Raw genomic sequence first — 22,899 nt, 5'->3', positions numbered from 1 at the left:
ATTAGTAAATTACTATCATAAATTTTTACCAAACTTGTCGACGGTTCTGCACCCACTTAACGCACTGCTACAAACGGGAGTAGTTTGGAAATGGAGTGAAGACTGTAAACGTGCCTTCCATAAATGCAAAGGCTTGATCACGTCCAGGGAAGTGTTGGCTCATTACAACCCATCACTGCCAATCAGACTGGCGTGCGATGCATCCCCTTATGGCGTGGGAGCGGTATTATCGCATAGATTCCCCGATGGCTCGGAGCGGCCAATAGCTTTTGCGTCACGCTCATTGAACTCAGCTGAGCGTAACTATGCCCAGATCGACAGAGAGGCACTCAGCCTGGTGTGGGGGGTGAAGAAATTCAACCATTACCTACTCGGACAAAAGTTTACTTTGTTGACTGACCATCAACCCCTCGTCTCCATATTCAACCCTAAAAAGGGCGTTCCCATTATGACAGCACAAAGGCTACAGAGGTGGTCCCTTTTCCTAGGGGCACACCAATATGACATAGAGTACAAAGGAACAAAACAGCATGGGAATGCTGACGGGTTATCGCGCCTACCGTTGCCAACGGTGGAAGAGGCGCCTACAGTGGACCCAGTGGAGATATTCCACTCGACCATAGTGGAATGTCTACCGGTGACAAATTCTACCATTGAAAAGGAAACGCGAAATGACCCGACTCTCTCACGAGTCTACGATTTAACGGTGAAGGGATGGCCAGCACATGGCGAACCACTGTTACCAGCATTCTCGCAAAGAAGAGAACAGCTGTCAGTGTGCCGAGGAACCTTGATGTGTGGATCCAGAGTGGTGATTCCACCCAAACTCAAGGATAAAGTGCTAAAGGAGCTTCATGAGGCGCATCTGGGTGGAGTGAAAATGAAGAACTTCGCCAGAGCGTTTGTGTGGTGGCCAGGTATCGATGGAGACATCGAAGAAATGACCAAGAGCTGTCTAGGATGCCAGAAGGTCCAAAACGCCCCACCACAAGCCCCTCTACATCCATGGGAGTGGCCCTCATCTCCATGGCAAAGGGTACATATCGACTTTGCTGGTCCATTTATGGACTCAATGTTCTTAATCGCGGTGGATGCACACTCCAAGTGGCCGGAGGTAATAAAGATGTCCTCCACCACCACGGAAAAAACCATCACAGTATTAAGGACCATATTCGCCAGGAATGGGCTGCCTGAACAGATCTGTTCTGATAATGGACCGCAATTTGTATCCAAAGAATTCAGGAAGTTCTTAAAAAACAATGGGGTTAAGCACTACACGTCCGCCCCATACCATCCCGCCATCAATGGATTGGCTGAAAGGTTTGTCCAGACCTTCAAGAAGGCCATAAAGGCCATGGGTAATGAAGACATAAATCTACAACATAAGGTAGATAACTTCTTGTTTGCGTACAGGAATGCAACACATGTGGTTACAAACCAAACCCCCGCCATGATGTTTTTCAATAGAAGACTAAGATGCCGGCTGGATTTGGTCAAGCCAAACGTCAGAAGGGAAGTAGAGAACCGGCAATTTCAAAGCATGAATGAAAGGCCAACTAGAACCTTCCAGATAGGTCACACAGTTTTGGCCCGGGACTACCGTACCGAGAAATGGCAGCCTGGAACTATTTGCACACGACTAGGACTGCTGATGTATACCGTGGACATTGGAGAAAGCATAATAAGGCGCCATGCTGACCAGATCATAGAGTCATCCGAAAAAGGACAACCTACACCACAACTCTATACGCCTAGTGATGAAGCAGAGATACCCATAGTATCTACCTCCGATCCGGTGATACTGGAACCAGATGAACCTGACACTAGCATTGAAGCCGAATTGACCTTGCCAAAAGAACCTACTACACCACCGAGGCGTTATCCGGACCGAGTCAGGAAGCCTCCAGAGAGACTGAATTTGTAATTGATTAACTTCAGCAAATGTGTATATTATTGTTCTTGTAAAAATGTTATTTAATGATTACTTAAAATGTTATGTACTATTTATCTAAAAGGGGAGGAATTGTAGTGTATGTACCTTTAAGAGAAACTATGTTTTTGAAGCCCTTGTATACTGCAGTACCAGTAATGACCACTCGGGTATATAAGCCTGTGTAGCGTCTTGTGTTGTTAGTTCACCTCCAGACTTTGTTCAGTAAACACTTGTTAAATCAACTCCTGCATTCCGTGTCTCCATTAACACACGGATCTAACATTTATCTAGCCAATAGCTGAGCGATGCAGAACAGGAAGGTCCCAGGTTCAATTCCCAGCCTGTGCGGAGGTAGAGTCATAGAGTTATACAGCACAGAAAGAGGCCCTTCGGCCCATCGCGTCCGCGCCGGTCAAATCTAATCCCATTTTCCAGCATTTGGTCCATAGCCTTGTATGCTATGGCATTTCAAGTGCTCATCCAAATGCTTCTTGAATGTTGTGAGGGTTCCTGCCTCTACCACCCTTTCAGGCAGTGAGTTCCAGATTCCAACCACCCTCTGGGTGAAAAAGTTCTTCCTCAAATCCCCTCTAAACCTCCTGCCCCTTACCTTGAATCTATGCCCCCTTGTTATTGACCCCTCTACTAAGGGGAAAAGTTCCTTTCTATCTACCCTATCTATGCCCCTCATCATTTTGTACACCTCAATCAGGTCCCCGCTCAGCCTTCTCTGCTCCAAGGAAAACAACCCCAGCCTGTCCAGTCTTTCTTCATAGCTGAAGCGCTCCAGCCCAGGTAACATCCTGGTAAATCTCCTCTGCACCCTCTCCAAAGCAATCACATCCTTCCTATAGTGTGGCGACCAGAACTGCACACAGTACTCCAGCTGTGGCCTTACCAGCATTTTGTACAGCTCCATCATAACCTCCCTGCTCTTATATTCTATGTCTCGGCTAATGAAGGCAAGTATCTCATATGCCTTTTTAACCACCTTATCCACCTGTTCTGCTGCCTTCAGGGATCTATGTACATGCACACCAAGGTCCCTCTGATCCTCTGTCTTTCCTCGGGTCTTACCATTCATTGTGTATTCCCTTGCCTTGTTAGTCCCTCCAACAGGTAGCTGTTCACAGTTGGGAGTGGCAGTAGAAGCAACTGGTCTATGGTTCTCTGGCGTGGGCAAAGGGTTCCTACTCCAGATTCCTATCCAGTGACCCTCTCTGGAAAGTATATATATGTGTGTGTGTGTGTGTGTGTGTGTGTGTGTGTATGTGTGTGTATGTGTACATGTGCATATGTGAGTGTATGTGTATAGACACACACACAATATAATATATATACACACTATATAATATATACACACACTATAATATATATATATATATATACACACACACACTCACATATATATACACGTGTAGTGTGTGCATGCGTGTGTGTATATTGTCTCCCATGATCAAGCGGCCTGCTGACTAACTAGGCTCACGTGTTATAAATGGGCATTGGGGTGAGATAGCAGAGGGCTGCTCGCTCCTGAGAAACAGTACCCCACAAACAGCTTTTGTTTAAAACAAAACAAATTTCATGTTCACATAGAAGACTCATTTCTCCCCAAGGCTACTTAATCCTGTTGACCACGCTCAATCAGCTCTGATGGACGGGTCACATCGTCCACATGCCCGATACGAGACTCCCAAAACAAGCGCTCTACTCGCAGCTCCGACATGGCAAGAGAGCCCCAGGTGGGCAGAGGAAACACTTCAAGGACACCCTCAAAGCCTCCTTGAAAAAGTGCAACATCCCCACCGACACCATGGAATCCCTGGCCCAAGACCGCACAAAGTGGAGGAGAAGCATCCGGGAAGGCGCCGAACACCTCGAGTCTCTTTGCCAGGAGCAAGCGGAAGCCAAGTGCAAACAGTGGAAGGAACGCATGCCAACCCAAGCACCCCACCCATCCGCCCCTTCAACCATCGTCTGCCGCAGCTGTGACAGAGACTGTAGGTCCCGCATTGGACTCATCAGTCACCTGAGAACTCATTTTTAATGTGGAAGCAAGTCATCCTCGGTTCCGAGGGACTGCCTAAGAGAGAGAGAGACTTAATCCTGAAAGACCAGCAGCCTCGCTATACCTCAGGATATTGGCTTAATTGAAAGACTGTACTGTTCTTATTCAATCATGCTGCTTTCTCACAGGCACAACCCACTGCTACCTACTATGTGTTCATTATTGCTTAATCACATCTTGGTCAGGGGCAAGATGAGACACAAAGTGGATCAGAAACAAAAACCATTGAGTACAATGATTCAATCCTGTACTGTTACAAGCCTTCAGTTTTATTCGCTGTTCACCTGTTAGCTGCTGAAGCCTGTATCTGTTCCCATGAAATGACCTTCTGTGGGTGACTTGCAGTTTAATTATTACTAAGAACAGGAGTGCAACCAAGAGAGTGGGATGACCCTTTAGTGTCCTTAAAGAGTCACAGATCTTATTGTCAAGAACAGTGCGAATCGCAACAACCTCAGTGCATTATGAAAGTGACTGAAATTGCAAGGTAACAAATTAAAACAGTACAGAATATCAAAAAGTGTGAAGTGCAACTAAGACACCATCGCTTCTGACACATCAATGACCTACCAGTGGTGTGAACTAAAAATAAACTTCAGCAACTTCCCAACATTGCATTTTTGCGCTGTGCGTACTGAATCAAATTAGTAGAGTTCTAGAAAGATGGGCATCAATTTACTGTATAATAATCCTAAACATTTCAGCAAAATCAATATTTTAGACTTTTAAAAAGTTTTTTAAAAGTACATTAATAAAACCCTTTTCCTACCTGACATTCGTGTGGCTTTTCCCCAGTATGAACTAGATAGTGCTTCTGTAGGTGTGCCAGCTGCGTGAAGCCTTTATTGCAGGTCTGACACTTAAAGGGTCTTTCCCCGCTGTGTACCCTCAAGTGGACCTGGAAAGAAAGGACAAGTCTTCTGTTTACAGCTCCTTTCACTATTTTATATCACAATGCTCATTTAACACTTTAGCCATCACAGATTTTGAAAAAAAAAATCTTTAGAGAAGGTGTAGTCTGGTAGAAATTATTCAAGGAAACATTAAAACTATATTTGTAGTACCATTGTATTGTGCCTTAACATAACTATTAAAAAGAAAGAAAAACTTGCATTTATATAGCGCTTTTCACACCAACTTTTGTAATGTGGGAAATGCGGAACCAATCTGCACACAGCAAGCTCCCACACACAGCAATGTGAAAATGACCAGATATTCTGTTTTTTTGTTATGTTGGTTGAAGGAGAAGTATTGGCCAGGACACCAGGGATACCTCCCCTACTCTTCTTCGAAATAGTGCCATGGGATCTTTCACAGCCACCTGAGAAAGCAGATGGGGCCTCGGTTTAACATCTCATCCGAAAGACGGCCCCTCCGACTGTGCAGCACTCCCTCAGCACTGCACTGGAGTGTCAGCCTAGGTTTCTGTGCTCAAGTCTCTGGAGTGAGACTATGAACCCACAACCTTCTGACTCAGAGGCGAGGGTGCTACCCACTGAGGCACAGCTGGCAATTATAAAAAGAGAAAAAGAAAAGAGTTTTCACGACCTCAGGACATCCTAAAGCGCTTCACAGCTAATTAAGTACTTTTGAAGTCGCTGTTGTAAGGTAGGAAACACGGCAGTCAATTTGTGCACAGCAAGCTCCCACAAACAGCAGTGAGACAATGGCCAAATAATCTGTTTTTAGTGATATTGCTCGAGGGATAAATATTGTCCAGGACACCGTAGTATGACTTTTTACTTTTGAGATAGAAACCGGCTCAATACTTTTTACTCAAACTTTTTGTTGGCTGAGTAATCTTTTTAAAAAACATACCTTAAGGTTTGATAACTGTCCAAAGGTCTTGTAGCAGACGTTGCACTCATACTTGATCTTCCCATTCTGCTTCTTTAGCGGATACGGGAGCGTTTTGTAACCGGTGAGGTTTCGCTTTGGTTTGATGAGATTCATGGCTTCTTCACTGCTGCTGACCAGGCCAGCCGAGGTAGGTTTGGGTTGCATTAAAAGTTCAGAATAGGAGGCAGCTGTGCCGGCCGTCGGGGAACCGTTGCCGGGGCTTGAAGGCCTGTCTTTAAGACTGGCGGCGGAGCTGGCGATGGAGAAGGCACTGTTCCGCGTTGGAATGAGAAAGTCTTTCTGCTGCTCGGGGAGCAGAAGCCTTCGGGTTCCTTCGGGGGGCAACGCATTGGGCAGAACCGTCTGGTTGAACATGTGCTGGGAGAGGCCGCCGTTTCCCAGAAGGCCGCTGTATAATGGGTACATTTTGGGAAGAAAGCTGAAGTTGCTCATGCCATTTATGCCACTGAGGCCAGTGAAGTTATTCAAGCCATTGCAGCCAACTGAGTAATGAGGTAACAAGAACCTGGAATACTGGGTATTAACTGGGTTGTAGGAATGCAAGAAGGCCGGAGGCAGGTGGCTAGGAGGCGGGTAGGCTGGAAGAGAGCTCAATCCTTCTCGGTTGTAGGGTCCACTCAAGTAAGGAAAAGCTTGTTTGTGTTCCTGAGTTGAAGGTGTCAGAGGGGAAACATGGGAGTCCGGGCTGCTGTGAGGCGTTGAGCTTTTCAAGCTTTGGTCTGGGCTGCTTCTAGATGACGGGCTGGAGGCGACCGAAGACTGGATTGGAGAGTGCTTGATGTAACTGTGCCTCTCAATCCCGTAAACAGAACTGGGCTTCAGGCGTGAATCTGGAATCTGAGGTCTGACTGGGTACACCACACGAGGGAAGAAGGTCCGTTCTGGACTGTGCTTTTTGCTGATGTCCTCCATTTCTTTTCCTGGAGCCATCAATGATTGGATTGTCTGTATTTGGTTCTTTTCCTTCATCATATTTTCCTCACCGGCGTGATTTGCGTGAGTCACGTTGTCATTCTTCACTTTGCCGTCCAGTTCGGTCACGTATCTTCTTTCCTTCAGTCTTTGTTCTGTAGAAGGACGAGGGAAAGAGAACAAAAAAAATATATCAGGAAACGAATCGTTAAAAAGCATCATTGCGCAGCATTTCCTCATCATGTTCGCTTCACTGCATTTACATAAAAGGGAAGTTTATAAAGAATCTATTAAAGGAATCGGGATTTGAGCAGCACTCTGACTTGGCAAACTGCATTATCAGGAAGTGATGGTGCTTCTTACTGATGTTGTGCAACATCATCGTCGCTGCACTTTCACTCTCCTAGATGCCGGAGACAAATGCAAAGCTCTGCCCTCAACCATGTACTAACTTTAAAGGCAGCAGCATGATGGGGCAACCTGTGCCAAACCACAAGAGTCAGCTGAACATTTTTTTGAGGCTGAGCCACTTTCCAAAGACTGATGACTGGGAGTGGTACAAACTTCCTCGCCGTGAAGTGAAGGACAGATCCTGAGCAGTAATCTAAAATCGACGGGCTCAGATAACACCGAGCTGCAGCAGCAGCAGAGCTCAGTTCGTCTACAGCCATCCACTGAGCCCTGAGATTGCACTGCAGCCGTCACGCTACCCGAGGGTATTTTTTAATAAAAGCACTGTGCAGTTTTTGGGGTTTTTTGTGTGGCCTGGTACCAGATCAATAGCCAGAATACTTTACCCTGTTGATATACAATGACTTGCATTGTGAAGAACTGATGATTGCAACCCCTTTACTGCAACATTATTGCAATATAATTTGGACACAATAGATTCCAATAAGTAATTTTGAAGTGGGGAGCAGGTAAGATTTATAACAGAGGTCATTCTCAGAATGTAACATTTTATTCTCTCCCACTCCTCCTCCCTTAAATAACTAGATTTTTTGTTCAAGTCCCACTCCAGGGACTTGAGCACATAAAGCTAGGCTGACACTCCAGTGTAGTGCTGAGGGAGTGCTGCACTGTTGGAGGTGCCGTCTTTCGGATGAGACGTTAAACCGAGGCCCCGTCTGCTCTCTCAGGTGGACGTAAAAGATCCCATGGCACTATTTTGAAGAAGAGCAGGGGAGTTATCCCGGTGTCCTGGCCAATATTTATCCCTCAACCAACACAACAAAAACAGATTAACTGGTCATGATCACATTGCTGTTTGTGGGACCTTGCTGTGCGCAAATTGGCTGCCGCGTTTCCCACATTACAATAGTGACTCCACTTCAAATCGTACTTTGTTGGCTGTAAAGCGCTTTGAGACATCCAGTGGTTGTGAACGGCGCTATATAAATGCAAGTCTTTCTTTTCTTTTTGTTACATTAACTAATATGGCAAACTGCCTAGCAAAATGTAAAGCCAGTGTATAGACCTACACTGATGAACTGACACTATAATTGAGTTTACAAGAAAAAAGAAAAGGACTTGCATTTATAGAATACCTTAAAAACACCCAGAGCATTTCTACTACTCTAAATGGTAAGTTCATTAACACAGCGGAGGAACAAGGAGGTCCAGGGAGGCAGATACAAAGTTCTTTCTAGATGGGAGTGTGGGTAGAAAAACCTGTGGCATTCTAGGCTTTATACAAAGTGGCACGGAATATAAAAGCAAGGACATAATATTGAATTTGTATAAAACATTGGTGAGGCCACAATTGGGAGTACTGCATGCAATTCTGTGTACCTTTTTTTCAGGAAAGTGATCAGAACCATGGAACAGACACAGAAAAGATTCACTAAAATGATACCAGGACTGAGAGATTATAAATATTAAGAAAGGTTTGATAAACTGGGTCTTTTCACTGGAACAGTGAAGGCTAAGGGAGCTCTACAAGACTTTTAAAATTATGAAAGGTTTTGACAGGGTAAATAGTGAATGATTATTTCCACTAGTTAGCAAATTGGTAATAAGGTGATACAGAGTGACGATTATCACCGGAAGGTGATACAGAGTGACGATTATCACCAGAAGGTGATACAGAGTGACGATTATCACCAGAAGAATGAGGGGGGAATTAAAAGATTTTTTTTTACACAGAGGGTTATTAGAACATACCATAAGTAACTATTGAGGCAGAGACTTTGATCATTTAAAAAAGACTTGGGTAAGTATATGAAAAAGGATGAATATAAAATGATATGGTGAAATAGGATTGGAGTAAAACTAATATGGCTGGCACAGGCGTGAGGAGCTGAATGGCCTTCTTCTGTGACTCTAAGCAATGAACTTGTTTGAAGTGCATTCAGTAATGTTGACAGTAGCAACAGCCATTTTATGCACAAGATCATACAAATACAACGGGAGTGAATGATGACTTAATCTGGTTTTGGTGGTGTTGGTTTGGAGAGAATTCCCTGCCTTTCCTTAAATATGGTCGTGGGATTTTTAATGTCCAGCTGACCCACCCGAAGAGACAGATGGGCCTCATCTAAAAGATGGCACCTCTAACAATGCAGCACTCCCTCGGTACCTCACTGGAGAGATCAACCTGGATTATGTGCTTAAATCCTTGAGTGGGGTTTTTGGAAACTACGGCCTACTGGCTCAAGAGGAGGGGGAATGCTACCACAGGCCATTAGGACCAGCAAGTCTGCCTCTTTTTCATAGATCAAAAAGCGAGCAGGGCTGTTCCAGTGTCTGATAAAGCCAGCATTCCTGGGGGGGCAGGGTAGCTCTCCCGATAACTCCGCGAATTCATGCAATGAGTAACTCAGCCATTCAGAAAAAGGAAGATAGAAAGATTCATTTACCACCTCGCTACACCCTCAAGACATCTCAAAGTGCTCTACAATCAATGGATTAATGTTTTGAAGTCACTGTTAAGTAGGCAACTGCAGCAGCCAAGATGTGCACTCCATGCAAGAGGTCTTAATATTGCTGGACAGGTCTATTGCCCCCGCGACCACACTGTTAATGTGCCTTCACTAACCAGTTTGACTAGATTAGCCTTACGCACTCAATTTTTTTTTGTTGGATAAATTCCTACATCGGGATGGAAAACAAGCAGCTCATTTCCTCGGTGTTTTCTTTCTGTATAGTGTTTACAGTCCTTGCAGTCCACTTCCATCAATACCAAACCTGTCACAATCACCTGTTTAAGTAAGGACGCATGTCCCAGCTGCCATTTAACTTGACATCCTGGAGCTGTCAGACAAAGTGCTTTTGGAAGCCAGGGATGAGTGTGCTTAAATTTCAGGCATACTGATGGACGACTGCTGCGCTGTAGCAATCAATGCCTCTCTGCACTGGCAGTGCTAAACAAACAGGAGTGAGTGGACACTATAGGCAAGGTGCTGATAGTAAGCACAGATAGCATGATCTGGCTTCCTTGGGCCACTAGACAAAAATAAATAGAAGGTTATCAGGGAGATACCTATCTCTCAAATAGGGCTTGGCAGGCAGGAAGTTCAAGTAGTCAGTGAACTTTTCTCAGTCACTGCACCGGAAAATAAACTGTCAGTGAACCCCATAGTGACGCAGTTGAAGGAAGGGCGGGGGGGGGAAAGAGGGCAGTGAAAAAATGAGCTCTCTGTGGCAAGATGGAGTAAGAACATAAGAAATAGGAGCAGGGGTCGGCCATTCAGCCCTTCGAGCCTGCTCCGCCATTCAAGGAGGTTATGGCTGATCTACTGCCTCAACTCCATTCACCGGCCCTATCGCCATATCTCTTGATGCCCTTACTAGTCAGAAATCTATCGACTTCTGTTTTGAATATACCCAATGACTGAGCCTCCACAGCTCTCTGGGGTAGAGAGTTCCAAAGATTCACCACCCTCTGTGTGAAGAAATTTCTTCTCATCTCAGTCCTGAATGGCCTACCCTTTATTCTGAAGCTGTGGCCCCAGGTTCTAGGCTCCCCAGCCTAGGGAAACATTCTCCCAGCATCCACCCTATCAAGCCCTGTAATAATTTTGTATGCTTCAATGAGATCGAGAGGATCGTGGCGTGCTTTTTTTGTCAGCTCCTTCACCTAAAATACCACGCCAGCAAGATGGAGACTTTCTGCAACTGTCCTGAAAGGCGCAGCTTCTTTGAGAAATCTGGCATCAAAAAAAAGCCACAATAAAGGACGTGAAAGTTAAATCTCTTCAGCTGTTTCAAACAGCAGTTTCCATTCTTTAAAGAGGAAGAAAACCAGACCAAATTGGAGAATAAGAATAAATGCTGGAGTCCCTGGGCCATCAGTTTTCAGAGCAACCTACTGCATCTAAATACAAAAGGTCAGACAGAAGAGGTTGGGAATATTCTTAACAGACCTCCCCCTGTGGTCAGTGTCGCCTTTTAGAGTGCTCCTCATTTCAAACACAGCATCTGTTCTAGATGATTGCTGTTCTTCGATACCAAAACTAGCTCATTTCTCTCCTCCCCCCGCCGCCCGCCCCCCAACTCCTCCACCCCACCACACTTTATAGTCTCTCTCTCTCCAGGATATTAGGTCATTCGCCTTTTGGTGTGCTTTAGGGGAAATAAAAGGCTGCAGTGCAAGAGAAATGCAGTACGCAAAGGGTTAAAACTACAATTCTAGTAAAAGGCACAGCGTCTGTGGGCGGGGAATGCCTCTTGACACGGATGTATGACTGCTGCACACATCGCACCATGTCTCTTAATTCTGCTGAATCACTTTTGATACTAAATTAAGGAATGCCAGGGTGGGCCCCACACTCACTTCTGAAGAGCAGAATAAAAAGGCAAATATTCAGAACTAGAACAGCCTCAGGAGATTAGACGCCAGCCTCGCAGATTATTCCAGCTTGTTTGACAAACAAGCACTGAATGGAACAGTAATAAAAGTACAAGTAAATAGCAAATAGGACTGATGCAATCCTGTTATCTGCAGTTAAACACTGGCTTTCTCAAGGGTATTTACACCCCAGTTAGATGCCCCCTCCCCACCAGGCTACTCTTAAAGCTACGATCAGAGTGCAATTACTGTACATTTGGTACTTTTACCCCCAAAAGAGGCAACAAATAAAAGTTTCCAATGTTCCATTTACATAAAAACCAAAGTCATCTTATTTTGCCATCTAGATTTGGTCTGACGAATCTTGACCAATCCCTTACATTGTCTGGTCATGTAAATACAAAGCCAGAAAGTGGAGGGGGTTGAAATCAAACATTGCCGACGCCTCTGAAACATTATCTGCCAAATCGGAAACTAATCGCTGAAGCACAACTTGAAACGGCGCATCATTAAGCAGGCTTTTGGTTGAAAAATCTCCCAACAATTGTTTTTTCCAAAGAATTCTACTGATAAATTCCGCACTCCCGGTGGACAAACTGCGAGTCAGCTGCACACTGCCAGTGCATTGCGTCGTTCAAAGGATTAGTCAGTCAGTGAAACCAGAATCACATTAAATGAGCTGCTTCGCAATGGCTACATAGATAGGGGTTAATGCAAATACAGAAACTCTCCCTGCAACGGGTCTGAAAGATAAATTCTGAGTAGCTGAAGATATTTCCAATTCATTGGCATGTGTCTGTTCTGCCATTGGGAGATTACCATGAAGACTGTACCTTCGTGATAATACCTGGCTAGATACTAGAGTTTGAATGTTACTTTAAAAACGTTGCACGCTTTTAAAAATCGCCATCTTAACTTAGTTTGTTCAAAATGATTGTGACTTTTTTTTCCCGCCCAAAAGGTGGCTTTACAACTCTCACTGATCAATCTGTAACCCCCAGCCAGCTTCAACTAAAATACGCATTGAACCAAAGAAATGGAATCCGGCAATGTTCTTAAAAGTACAAACACACTACACTGCCGTTAAGTGCTGTAACTAAATGTCCACAAATTATAATTGCTTAGAGATCTAGAGAGATACGAAGGGTGCTGCCGGATTAAAAAAACGAGGAAACAATCCCATTTCATATATTGGCATCATTAGGGTAATTTACACCTCCTTTAGGTGCCCTGGGCATGGTGTATATGCTGATACAGATTACAATAGTGAAAATGGAAGTATTGAACAGATAAAAAATGATTAAACATTTTAACAGAATAGGTCTCCATGCAAACTAATAAAATTAGGTATTCATTAAAATTACCCTCAATCCCCTCCAAAAATTGTGTACGCATTAATGGAATACTGTAAGAGAAGGTTCTACAATATGCTTATCCTGAAGTACTTTTAATATATTTTTTTTAACTGCCCTGTAATTTTTGCCTTCCTCTAAACCACATATAACTTTTCCTTACCATCAGGCTGGCCTCCTGATCTGTGCTGCCATTTTCCCTGCAGTTCCTCACCTCTAGGCAGGCTGACGCACTCTGGAGGTTTGGAATAAAAAAAAGATTTCAAGTAAATCTTCGGAAAAATAAATATTTACTGCAACCTATGTATTCCAGTCCTTACAAAAGATAAAGCTTAGTTCCTCTTCGTACGTTAGTAATTGATAAATTTAGCCCGATTCCCCACCCCAACCCAGCATGGATCCCTCTGGTTGAGATGTTGCTATGGAAACCAGATCCAGCACACTGAGCAGCAGACAAGCTTCTTCTGCTAGGCCCCTGTGAGATAAAACAAACTGTGTGAAGTACCCCCAAAGCAATTAGCAAACACCCCAACACTCTGTGGCACAGTGACTTACTGGCCAGCCGTGTCATCGCAATTAGTGGTTAGCTGCTTCGATGTGCGTAGTATGAATTGGGGGGTGGGGGCCATCGAAAGCCACCCCATGAAGCTCTCGCTCACCTCCCACAGGCCTGTCTGTCGTAGAGCAGAATCAGACAGGTCCCAGGAAACAGGTCACCCGCCCACCCAAGCAAATTTTTTTAAAAAAACCTTAAAGAACAAAAGCAAAAAAAATGAAAGGTGCAAAATTGTGGTCTCTAGGAATGTCATTCTTGAATTTTTTAGTTCAAACCATGTATTTAATTATTTTTTTCACTCCTCTTCCTAGGGATTACTTTCACTTTGAAACTGCCTCCATCTGGATGGAGCATATTCATGCAATAACAGAAAAACCTTCTTACACCCTCCTACATCACATTTATGTTGTATTCGCACATTTGTTGAATCATCATTTCTTACCTCAGAATAAAAAAATAAGAGTGAGTGGAATTAAATTATTAAAAATAACCTCCATAATAGACAGTGACTTATTTGACTGGATGAAGTTTGGGCAAACAGATAAAAAGTGCCCTTTGTATGTATTGTGTGTAGCTGACCCGGGCACCTATTGCTTCTACTACATTTAAAAGGATTGCGCCATTAATCCTCTATCCTTATGGGGGTTCTTTCATCCGATTGGATGCTTTATGCTGGCAAAGCTGGTGGAGGGTCAACATCTGCTGAGGTGCCCCTGTTGATTCAGTGGGTAAATGCATTTGTTTGCAGCTGGCATTTGCCCGGCTTTGACTGCTGGTCAGTGCGTAGTGAGACGACACTCGGTGAGAGCAGCAGGGGGGGGGGGGGGGGGGGGGATTTTCAGAATTGGGAGCTGGGGTGGGCGGGTGAGGGGAGAGGGGAGGGGAAAATTTCTGATCGCTATTGAACGGCCGGAAACTTTGGTTCCTTGGTTAGGATAGCTGCCGGCTTAGACGCGATGCCCTCTGCAGCGGGATAGCCAACCGGCACTTGCAGTGTTGAGGTTCACGCACAAAGAATGGCTACCAGGGCAAGGTGTCGGAAGGTCGCCAGAGTTTGTGGGGCCATAACTCCAGCCACAGACACCACTTTAAGGGAGAAATGAGAAACCTGGGAGTTTTTAAAAACAAAAAAAAATCCAACCGCAACAGCATATTCCACCAGCCACAAGCCATGCCAGCACTTTTAAAGCTCCCTCTCTCTAGAGAGAGAGTCCACACGCATGCACAGCTATTAACACTTTACAACAGAACATAATCCTACACTTTCCAAATATGTGCTGGCAGCCCAACTGCCGGTGCATTTTAAACAACTTGTTCTATGGAAGTTGGTGACATCAGCAAGACAGCATTTATTACCCATCCCCAGCGGCCCCGAGGACATTAAGGGTCAGCCATGCAGTGTGGAGCTGGAATCATATGTAGTTTCCCTTCCCTGAGGGACATTAGTAACAATCTGCAGCTTCTGTGGTCCTTTTTTTCCCCCCTGGTGCTCGTCCACAAATTTACCAGATTAAAAAAAAAACAATTTCACAACTTGCCCTGGTGGGTTCTGAACTCACAACCTTAATCTAGGCTGCCATTCCTGCATAATTACAACACAACACCACCGACATTTTTCGATAAGTGCTGGCGATGGACAAGCTTGCTCGCATTCAGCATGGACCCGGATAATGTACCCCATAATATCCTTTTAAAAAAGTAATTAATAAAGAGCTTGCTGCCGACATTTAAAAAAAAATCTACCCTCCTTATATAAGCTCCCAAGCGTAGCATGACTGTAATAAAACCATTAGACCCCTACTCTGAGCTCATCCAAGCCTTTGTTACCTCCATTCCATTCCAATACTCTCCTGGTAGGCCTCCCACCTTGCACCTTCCATAAACTTCAGCTCATCCAAATCTCTGCTGCCTGTGTCCTAACTCGCACTAAGGCCCATTCACCCATCACCCCCTGAGCTCACTGACCCACATTGGCCTCCCGATCCGGCAACACCTCGATTTTAAAATTCACATTCTCGTGTTCAATTCCCTCCATGATCTCACCCCTCTCTATCCCTGTAACCTCCTCCAGCCCTACAATCCTCCGAGATCTCAGCGCTCCTCCAATTCTGGTCACTTTGTGCGACGCTTTCTGCTGCTTGATGGGATGAAGCAATAAAGTAGACGACCGCGTGCTACCACACGCACACTACCTGGCTTCCACGGAGTCTGCCGTTAATCGTGCTGGCAATGGCTTGTGCTGCTGATGTTATAATAAAATTCTACAGTCAAAATATTCCGCAGTTTCATACAAATACATCCATGATGTTTTGATAAGTGGGCATGCTCGGGGGTGAAATGATGATCAAAGCAGCATTCAGTTTGACGCACTTACTTAGCTTAATCATCATAAGATCACCTGAGGCTGGGTAGTGAAGGCGTTCTGCAAACTCGCTGCTGTACCAGACCAGTAACTCCTCGTTCGCCGGGATGGGCTTCACGGTGTAGAAGTAGATGTCCATCCCATTCTGACAAGCTGCCAGGCACTGCTCCTGCTTTGAACGGGTTGGGTTCACGTATCGCATCCAGTTACTTTTGCTCTCATCGAACCCATCAATAAAATGATGTAAATCACCATTTGAATACACCTAAAATGGATATTGAGAAAAAAAAGAGAGAAATTAATATTAAATATACAACTTCAAAACTGTCCCATCCCTGGACCCATTTAACCGGTTAAAGTGGAACAAATGATCAATAATCTATCAAGCTCTATATAAAGAAAAATTGCAAATGGATTTCAATCTAGCCTCCAGAGTAGACAGGGATACTGTTACCTTTTCCATTTGTTTGCACAATGTTTTGTTTTATATCTTTTTATAAATTAATTTATTTTAATTTTTCTAAAATGGTGTATTCTGCCGTCAACCTGGCAACAAGCCCTGTGCTGCTGCCTGATCCAGCGCAGACCTCTCATGTGCAAATAACCTGGAGGGACAGGTGGACGCTATCATCACTGCTCCCGCTCTGACAGTGCTTATATGTACACACACTGTGTTGAGTCACCTGAAGCCCTGACGTCAAAGGCTACTCAAACTGATTCTGTAGCCTCCATTTTTTTCCTGCCGCCCCCTCCCCCGAGTGCTACGGCTATGCACAACTCTTTTGGTTTCGCTGCGAGACATTTGCTTCCAAAGCTGAGTTCCTGCAGATGATCTGGGGAGGGGACCCGCACAGGCATCACCTGCCACCGCAGGATCGGCAGCTGCTTGGAAGCAAATCAAAGCCCTGACCTCAGCGGCAGGCTCTTTTCCCCCAACTACAATTACCCTGCGCTTTGCTGCTGCAGATTTTGCTTGCCGTCTTTTGAAATACTGGTTGTTTCTTTTTTCATATTTATCTTGTTTAAATATAAACATATACTTCCTGTAAAATCGATGGGGAGGGAGGGGAGGGGTAGCGGGGGGCAGCAGAACCACATGTGGGTCCTTCAAAGTTTGACATCTTGTGGCGTGTTTGTTATGAGAAATTGGAACAGCAGCAGGAGTGCGGAGTGCTGCGCGAACGAGTAGGTTTTCAGGTTTTTGTTTAGTGTGAAGAGCTTTTTCAAACTTCCAGGAATGAATGACTCTGCTGCTTCCATTACGAGGCACTTTGAGTGTGTTTGAAATCTTGATTAACTTCCGACTGATTTTTCCACAGTATCATTTACTGTACACTTTTCAGAAATATAACTGAGACATAGGCTCCGATGTCATCAGCGCAGCCCTGTTTCAAATCTTATTTCCATAGAGTGATGACACAGGAAGAAGAGAAAAAAAAATAAAGTAACATTTACATCTTTTGACTGAACCTATTTCTGGTAATTAGTAATGTATTTTGCAATCCTGGCCAACCTGCAGTTATGCACATCACAATTTTAGAATTAAGGCCAAACCCCAAGACCCAAATGACTAAATATAAAAATTTATATCTGAACATGGGCTATAAACAGCTTGAATGAAGTTCAATTAGATTTAATTGGTTTCATTTAGAGAGTACTACAATACTTCATAAATGACTGCAGTTTATTTCTTCAAAAAGAACAACTGAGCTCTGTGACAACCATTTTCATCAGCTACTGTTGTACAATGTGAGCCTGCAGAGTTTGGCCTGACCTGGAGTTCTCTGCCTTGCTCCCAAAGCTGCCTTTAAAAGGGACAAGATGGTATCATATTGCAGATGAAAGCTCATTTGTAAAACCTGGCAAACTGTGCTAAACCGCCCCCACTTTCTTATATGGAGTTACATAGAAATTACAACAGGGAAACAGGGCTGTTTGGCCCAGTTACTAACTCTGGTAATGCATTCCACAACCTCACAACCCTTGTTGTTAAAAAAAGCATCTCCTGCTCTCTTGTCCTAAATCTCTTGCATTTAATTTCATATCTGTGTCCCCTTGTCCTCGACCCATCAAGCACTGGAAACAGTCTGTTTCTATCTATCCTGTCCCATCCCTTCATAATTTTGAACACCTCTATCAAATCGCCCATTATCTCCTCTGCTCTAACGAAAATAGTCCAACTTTGTCAAGTCTTCATATTTGTATTTACTCATAGCAGGCAGCATCCTAGTGATTCTATGCTGTATTCCACCCCCCCACCCCACCATCTATTACTTAAATATCCTTACAATAGTGTGAAGCCCAAAACTGCTCAGAGTACTCCATCTGTAGTCTTATTTTAGGTTTTAGATAGGTTCACCATTACATCTCGACATGTATATTCTAGACCGCTCGCTGTAGAACCTAGTATTCCATTCCATCTTGTGTCTGAACATATTACAGGAAACTCTTTGGTATCCGGCACCGACGGGACCGGGATGGTGCCAGTTGATCAAAAATTCCGGATGACGGAGAGGGTTATCTACCGAGGCTATTTTTAACAAAGAAAAATAAAAAAATCAAGAAATGTGCAGTATACAGTAATTGGGTACTCACCTACAGAATGTTGTGTTAAATGGATGGTGGAAGATGCTTGATTAAGTACAGTACTGCCAGTTGAGGGTAATTTTACAGGGGTACTGTGTGTCTCCCAGCAGCGTGGGAGACACACAGTACCCCTGTAAAATGGCGGATCGGAAGAGACTACTGGCAGGGCGGGAGAGTCAGACTCCTGTTATTGAGGTATTCCGACTTCCGACAGCGCCAAGAAGCTGAGTAGTGGCAGTTTGGAGAACTACCCCCACTGACTAACTCGGCCATCACGGGAGACTCGGACTCGGCAACATTGCTGGTTATTGAGGTGTTGTTTTCAGAGTGAGAATTTTGCCGGTTAATAGAGATTTCTGGATATTTAGGTGCCGTTTAAACGAGAGTTTCCTGTAAAAAGGCGCTCCACCATTAAACAGTACTTACTGCAGGCCAAGTTTCAGATTCAGCTATCCTGTAGAATATGTGAAGGCCTTTATAACAGACTGGGGGGGGGCTGGTGGGGAGGAGGTTTTGGGATGGAATCTGCCTTTTCCTTTAGTCAGTAGTGGTTCTCACAACAATGAGTGACATGAGCTGTAGCAGTGGTGACTCACAATCCCAACAAGAAAAACTTATAAACTGGCTTCAACCACAGCAAGTTCCAAAACACTTATGGAGCTGAAAAAGGACGGAGAAAGGATTCTGTTTGTTGTACCAATCATTACTGCTGTGATGGTCACAATACATCACACCAATAGCAAACAATGTTCATGGTGTACCAGTTTTTTAAATTTGTTTGTGGGATGTGGGCGTCGCTGGTAAGGCCAGCATTTATTGCCCATCCCTAATTGCCCTTGAGAAGGTGGTGGTGAGCCACCTTCTTGAACCGCTGCAGTCTGTGTGGTGAGGGTACTCCCACAGTGCTGTTAGGTAGGGAGTGCCAGGATTTTGACCCAGCGACAATGAAGGATCAGCGATATACTTCTAAGTCAGGATGGTGTGTGACTTGGAGGGGAAGCAGGAGGTGGTGGTGTTCCCATGCGCCTGCTTCCCTTGTCCTTCTAGGTGGAAGAAGTCGCGGGTTTGGGAGGTGCTGCTGAGGAAGCCTTGGCGAGTTGCTGCAGTGCATCTTATAGATGGTACACACTGCAGCCACAGTACGCCGGTGGTGGAGGGAGTGAATGTTTAAAGTGGTGGATGGGGTGCCAATCAAGCGGGCTGCTTTGTCCTGGATGGTGTCAAGCTTCTTGAGTGTTGTTGGAGCTGCACTCATCCAGGCAAGTGGAGAGTATTCCATCACACTCCTGACTTGTGCCTTGTAGATGGTGGAAAGACTTTGGGGAGTCAGGAGGTGAGACACTTACTGCAGAATACCTAGCCTCTGACCTGCTCTTGTTGCCACAGTATTTATGTGGCGGGTCCAGTTAAGTTTCTGGTCAATGGTGACCCCCCCAGGATGTTGATGGTGGGGGATTCGGCGATGGCAATGCCGTTGAATGTCAAGGGGTGGTGGTTAGACTCTCGCTTGTTGGAGATAATCATTGCCTGGCACTTGTGTGACGCAAATGTTACCTGCCACTTATTAGCCCAAGCCTGAACGTCGTCCAGGTCTTGTTGCATGCGGGCATGGACTGCTTCATTATCTGAGGAGTTATGAATGGCACTGAACACTGTGCAGTCATCAGTGAACATCCCCATTTCTGACCTTATGTTGGAGGGAAAGTCATTGATGAAGCAGCTAAAGATGGTTGGGCCTAGGACACTGCCCTGAGGAACTCCTGCAGCGATGTCCTGGGGCTGTGATGATTGACCTCCAACCACCACAGCTATCTTCCTTTGTGCTAGGTATGATTCCAGCCAGAGGAGCGTTCCCCCCGATTCCCATTGACTTCAGTTTTACTAGGGCTCCTTGATGCCACACTTGGTCAAATGCTGCCTTGATGTCAAGGGCAGTCACTCTCACCTCACCTCTGGAATTCAGCTCCTTTGTCCATGTTTGGACCCAGGCTGTAATGAGGTCGGGAGCAGAGTGTATTTATATTAATCTCGGGTTTGCAACTGCAATGATGGGCATCCCAGCCAGTGACCTGAGAGCTGAAGTCTAGGCTTACATAAGGGCAGCGAATGACACAGAGAACATACATTTATTGGGGTTTTTGTTGAGGTTTTTACTACTTGGTACATATGTAAGAAAATTGCGTTAAACCTCATTTCTAAGTGTCAACGGACATAAAATGGACAACAACAGATGTCAAACAAAAAGAGCATTAATGAACATAACAGGGCCATGAGAGGCAAGATAAGGAGAGTGGAAGAGGACAGTAACTGAAATCCCCTACGTTTCTGATGGCACATTTATGTTACAGAAGGATGCTAGCAAACAATTTTGAAATACAGGCTTGGGCCTTGGGCGCTGTAGAGATTACCCCATGCATACTGCGGGTCAGTTTTATAACTGGCTACTGTACTTTCCCCATTGTTGGGGTGGGGGGTCTATACAGGTGAGCGAATGCACCTGTGGTCTGTGCAGCTGCCTCTGGAGGTGCCCACGGCCTCTGGACCCAGAGGAGCTGCGGGGACTGCTGCCGGCAGGATGGCAAAAATCAGTCCCCCAGAAATATTCACTCCAGTCTCTCAGTGAAAAAGATGCTACAGTATACAAAGGAGCACACACACACACACACACACAAGACTGGGGAGGAGCTGAACACACTTCACGTCCTTGTTGACCTTTTTAAGTCACCCTGTCCTTACTGATAGCTGAGAGGGAGGGAGGGAAGTGAGTAGAAGAAGAAAAAACTAGCATTTTTGCCTCAACTGGTTCTAATTAGTTCTCGGTCAAAATGCAAATTTGATTTGCCTTCAAGCAAGAGCTGAATCGTTTCCTTTTCCATAAGAAACTCTATGTTCTAACAGTCGGGGCCAAGAATAGTTGAAATCGGTTCATTACTAACAAGCTTTCACCCTCAGCATTCCTAACCTCGGAGACCTAGACACTTACTTAGCTAATTAACTGCGTTAACTCCTACTTGGTACATATATGGTGTTTCACAGGAACTTCTTCGCTGCACACACACGCACAGACACATAGGCACAGATGTAAAACAGGAAGTGACAAACTTTTTCAGCAGTATTCATTTAGTGACCTTACAATTGCATCAACACAAATTTTTTTTTTTTTCCGACTTACCCTCCAAAAGTATTTTCTGTTTGCATTCTTTGGGACAGTGTCACTGGTGTAGATTTCGCCCACAAGTGGTCCGAATCGGGTCCCTTTGGGGATGTATTCTGCGCTCATAACTCCGAGCACCTGTGGACACAGTGCCATAACTCAGTGAGTGAGAGGACACTGGCTCAAATAGTTCACCTCTTAATTAAAATAAACAACGCTTTTGTTTATTTGGTGCTGATTTTTTTTTCTTAAAAGATTATATCTGACGTCCTCCCAATAATAGCACATCTACCATTTTGGAATCAGGTCCCCACACACAGATTATCCCAACATGCGTTCCATATTTTACCACAACAACATATATTTTGATTTTAAAAAGACATTACCTAAATCTTGCCATTATATATTCTTTTTCCTTTCATGTGAAAGAGCTCCCCAATACTAATGTTGTTACAATGAAAAGAATGGCGGGGGAGGGTGAAGAACAGGAGTAGGCCACTCAGCCCCTCGAGCCTGTTCCGCCACGCAAATATATTGTGGTTTCTAAATGGAGTTACCGGCAAAAAATGATACGAGATCACAGTTACTCTGAGCAAATTGGCACAGTCTGCTCCAGGCCGCCCTGGTGTTTGCAGTATTACTGTTCCCCGCAAGCTTTTCTAATTGTTATGATGTGCAGCCAGCAAGTTGCTATATGAGCACCCCGAAGACAGATCAAAACGTGGACTCATATCAGATATGAGGGATCTATTTATATTGGAGCGCCAACTGACAGTCGCGATCCAGCGCACAACCCAACGCAATGGAACTGTATCGCCCGATTCACAGCCCCAGCACTGCACCAACCAACACCCCAGTACCAGCACAGCACAATCCTAGTCACCGTATAACTTACCAACGTGTTAATTTAAGTCAAAATAAACTTATTACAATAACATTTCAATCCCACCACCCCCCACCCCGCCTCCAACCTCTGAATTCTTCCTTGAGCAAACCCAGCAAGATTGGTGAAACGTGCCTCTCCAGAGTGAAAGTGGCAGCTCAGCCCAGAGATTTAAAAGCTGATACAATAGCAAAATACTGCGGATGCTGGAAATCTGAAATAACAACAGAATACGCTCAAAAAGCTCAGCAGGCCAGGCAGCATCCGTAGAGAGAGAAACAGTGTTAATGTTTCAGGTCGAAGCAGACGAAAGGTCTTCGACCTGAAACGTTGGCCCAGAAATTCGGGTCTCCACGGGTGAGTACGCACGGGGTACTCACCTGCAGGCCCAACGGAAGTGCCGGTTTTGTGCATGCACTGCACATGCGCGGGAAACTGGAACTT

The 22,899-nt window shown here is 44.8% G+C and overlaps 1 protein-coding gene across 2 annotated transcripts in view; it reads right to left on the bottom strand.

The window, feature by feature from the left end:
- Window positions 1–22,899, bottom strand: part of prdm1a (PR domain containing 1a, with ZNF domain) — a 37,885-nt gene that overhangs the window by 5,234 nt on the left and 9,752 nt on the right. The window contains exons 2-6 of one of the 2 annotated variants that reach the window (XM_085997731.1): window positions 21,591–21,710; window positions 15,845–16,097; window positions 13,078–13,149; window positions 5,820–6,928; window positions 4,771–4,899 (exon numbers count right to left, since the gene is read on the bottom strand). In XM_085997731.1, the coding sequence (XP_085853857.1) occupies window positions 4,771–4,899; window positions 5,820–6,928; window positions 13,078–13,149; window positions 15,845–16,097; window positions 21,591–21,710 (1,683 nt within the window). The remainder of the gene's footprint in view (window positions 1–4,770; window positions 4,900–5,819; window positions 6,929–13,077; window positions 13,150–15,844; window positions 16,098–21,590; window positions 21,711–22,899) is intronic. The other variant, XM_085997733.1, reaches the window with a different exon arrangement.

Source organism: Somniosus microcephalus, chromosome 9 (assembly GCF_052327205.1).
Source record: "Somniosus microcephalus isolate GS21.2 chromosome 9, FLI_Smic_1.0, whole genome shotgun sequence".
Classification (NCBI taxonomy): Eukaryota; Metazoa; Chordata; class Chondrichthyes; order Squaliformes; family Somniosidae; genus Somniosus; species Somniosus microcephalus.
This window is presented reverse-complemented; position numbering and strand designations above follow the sequence as displayed.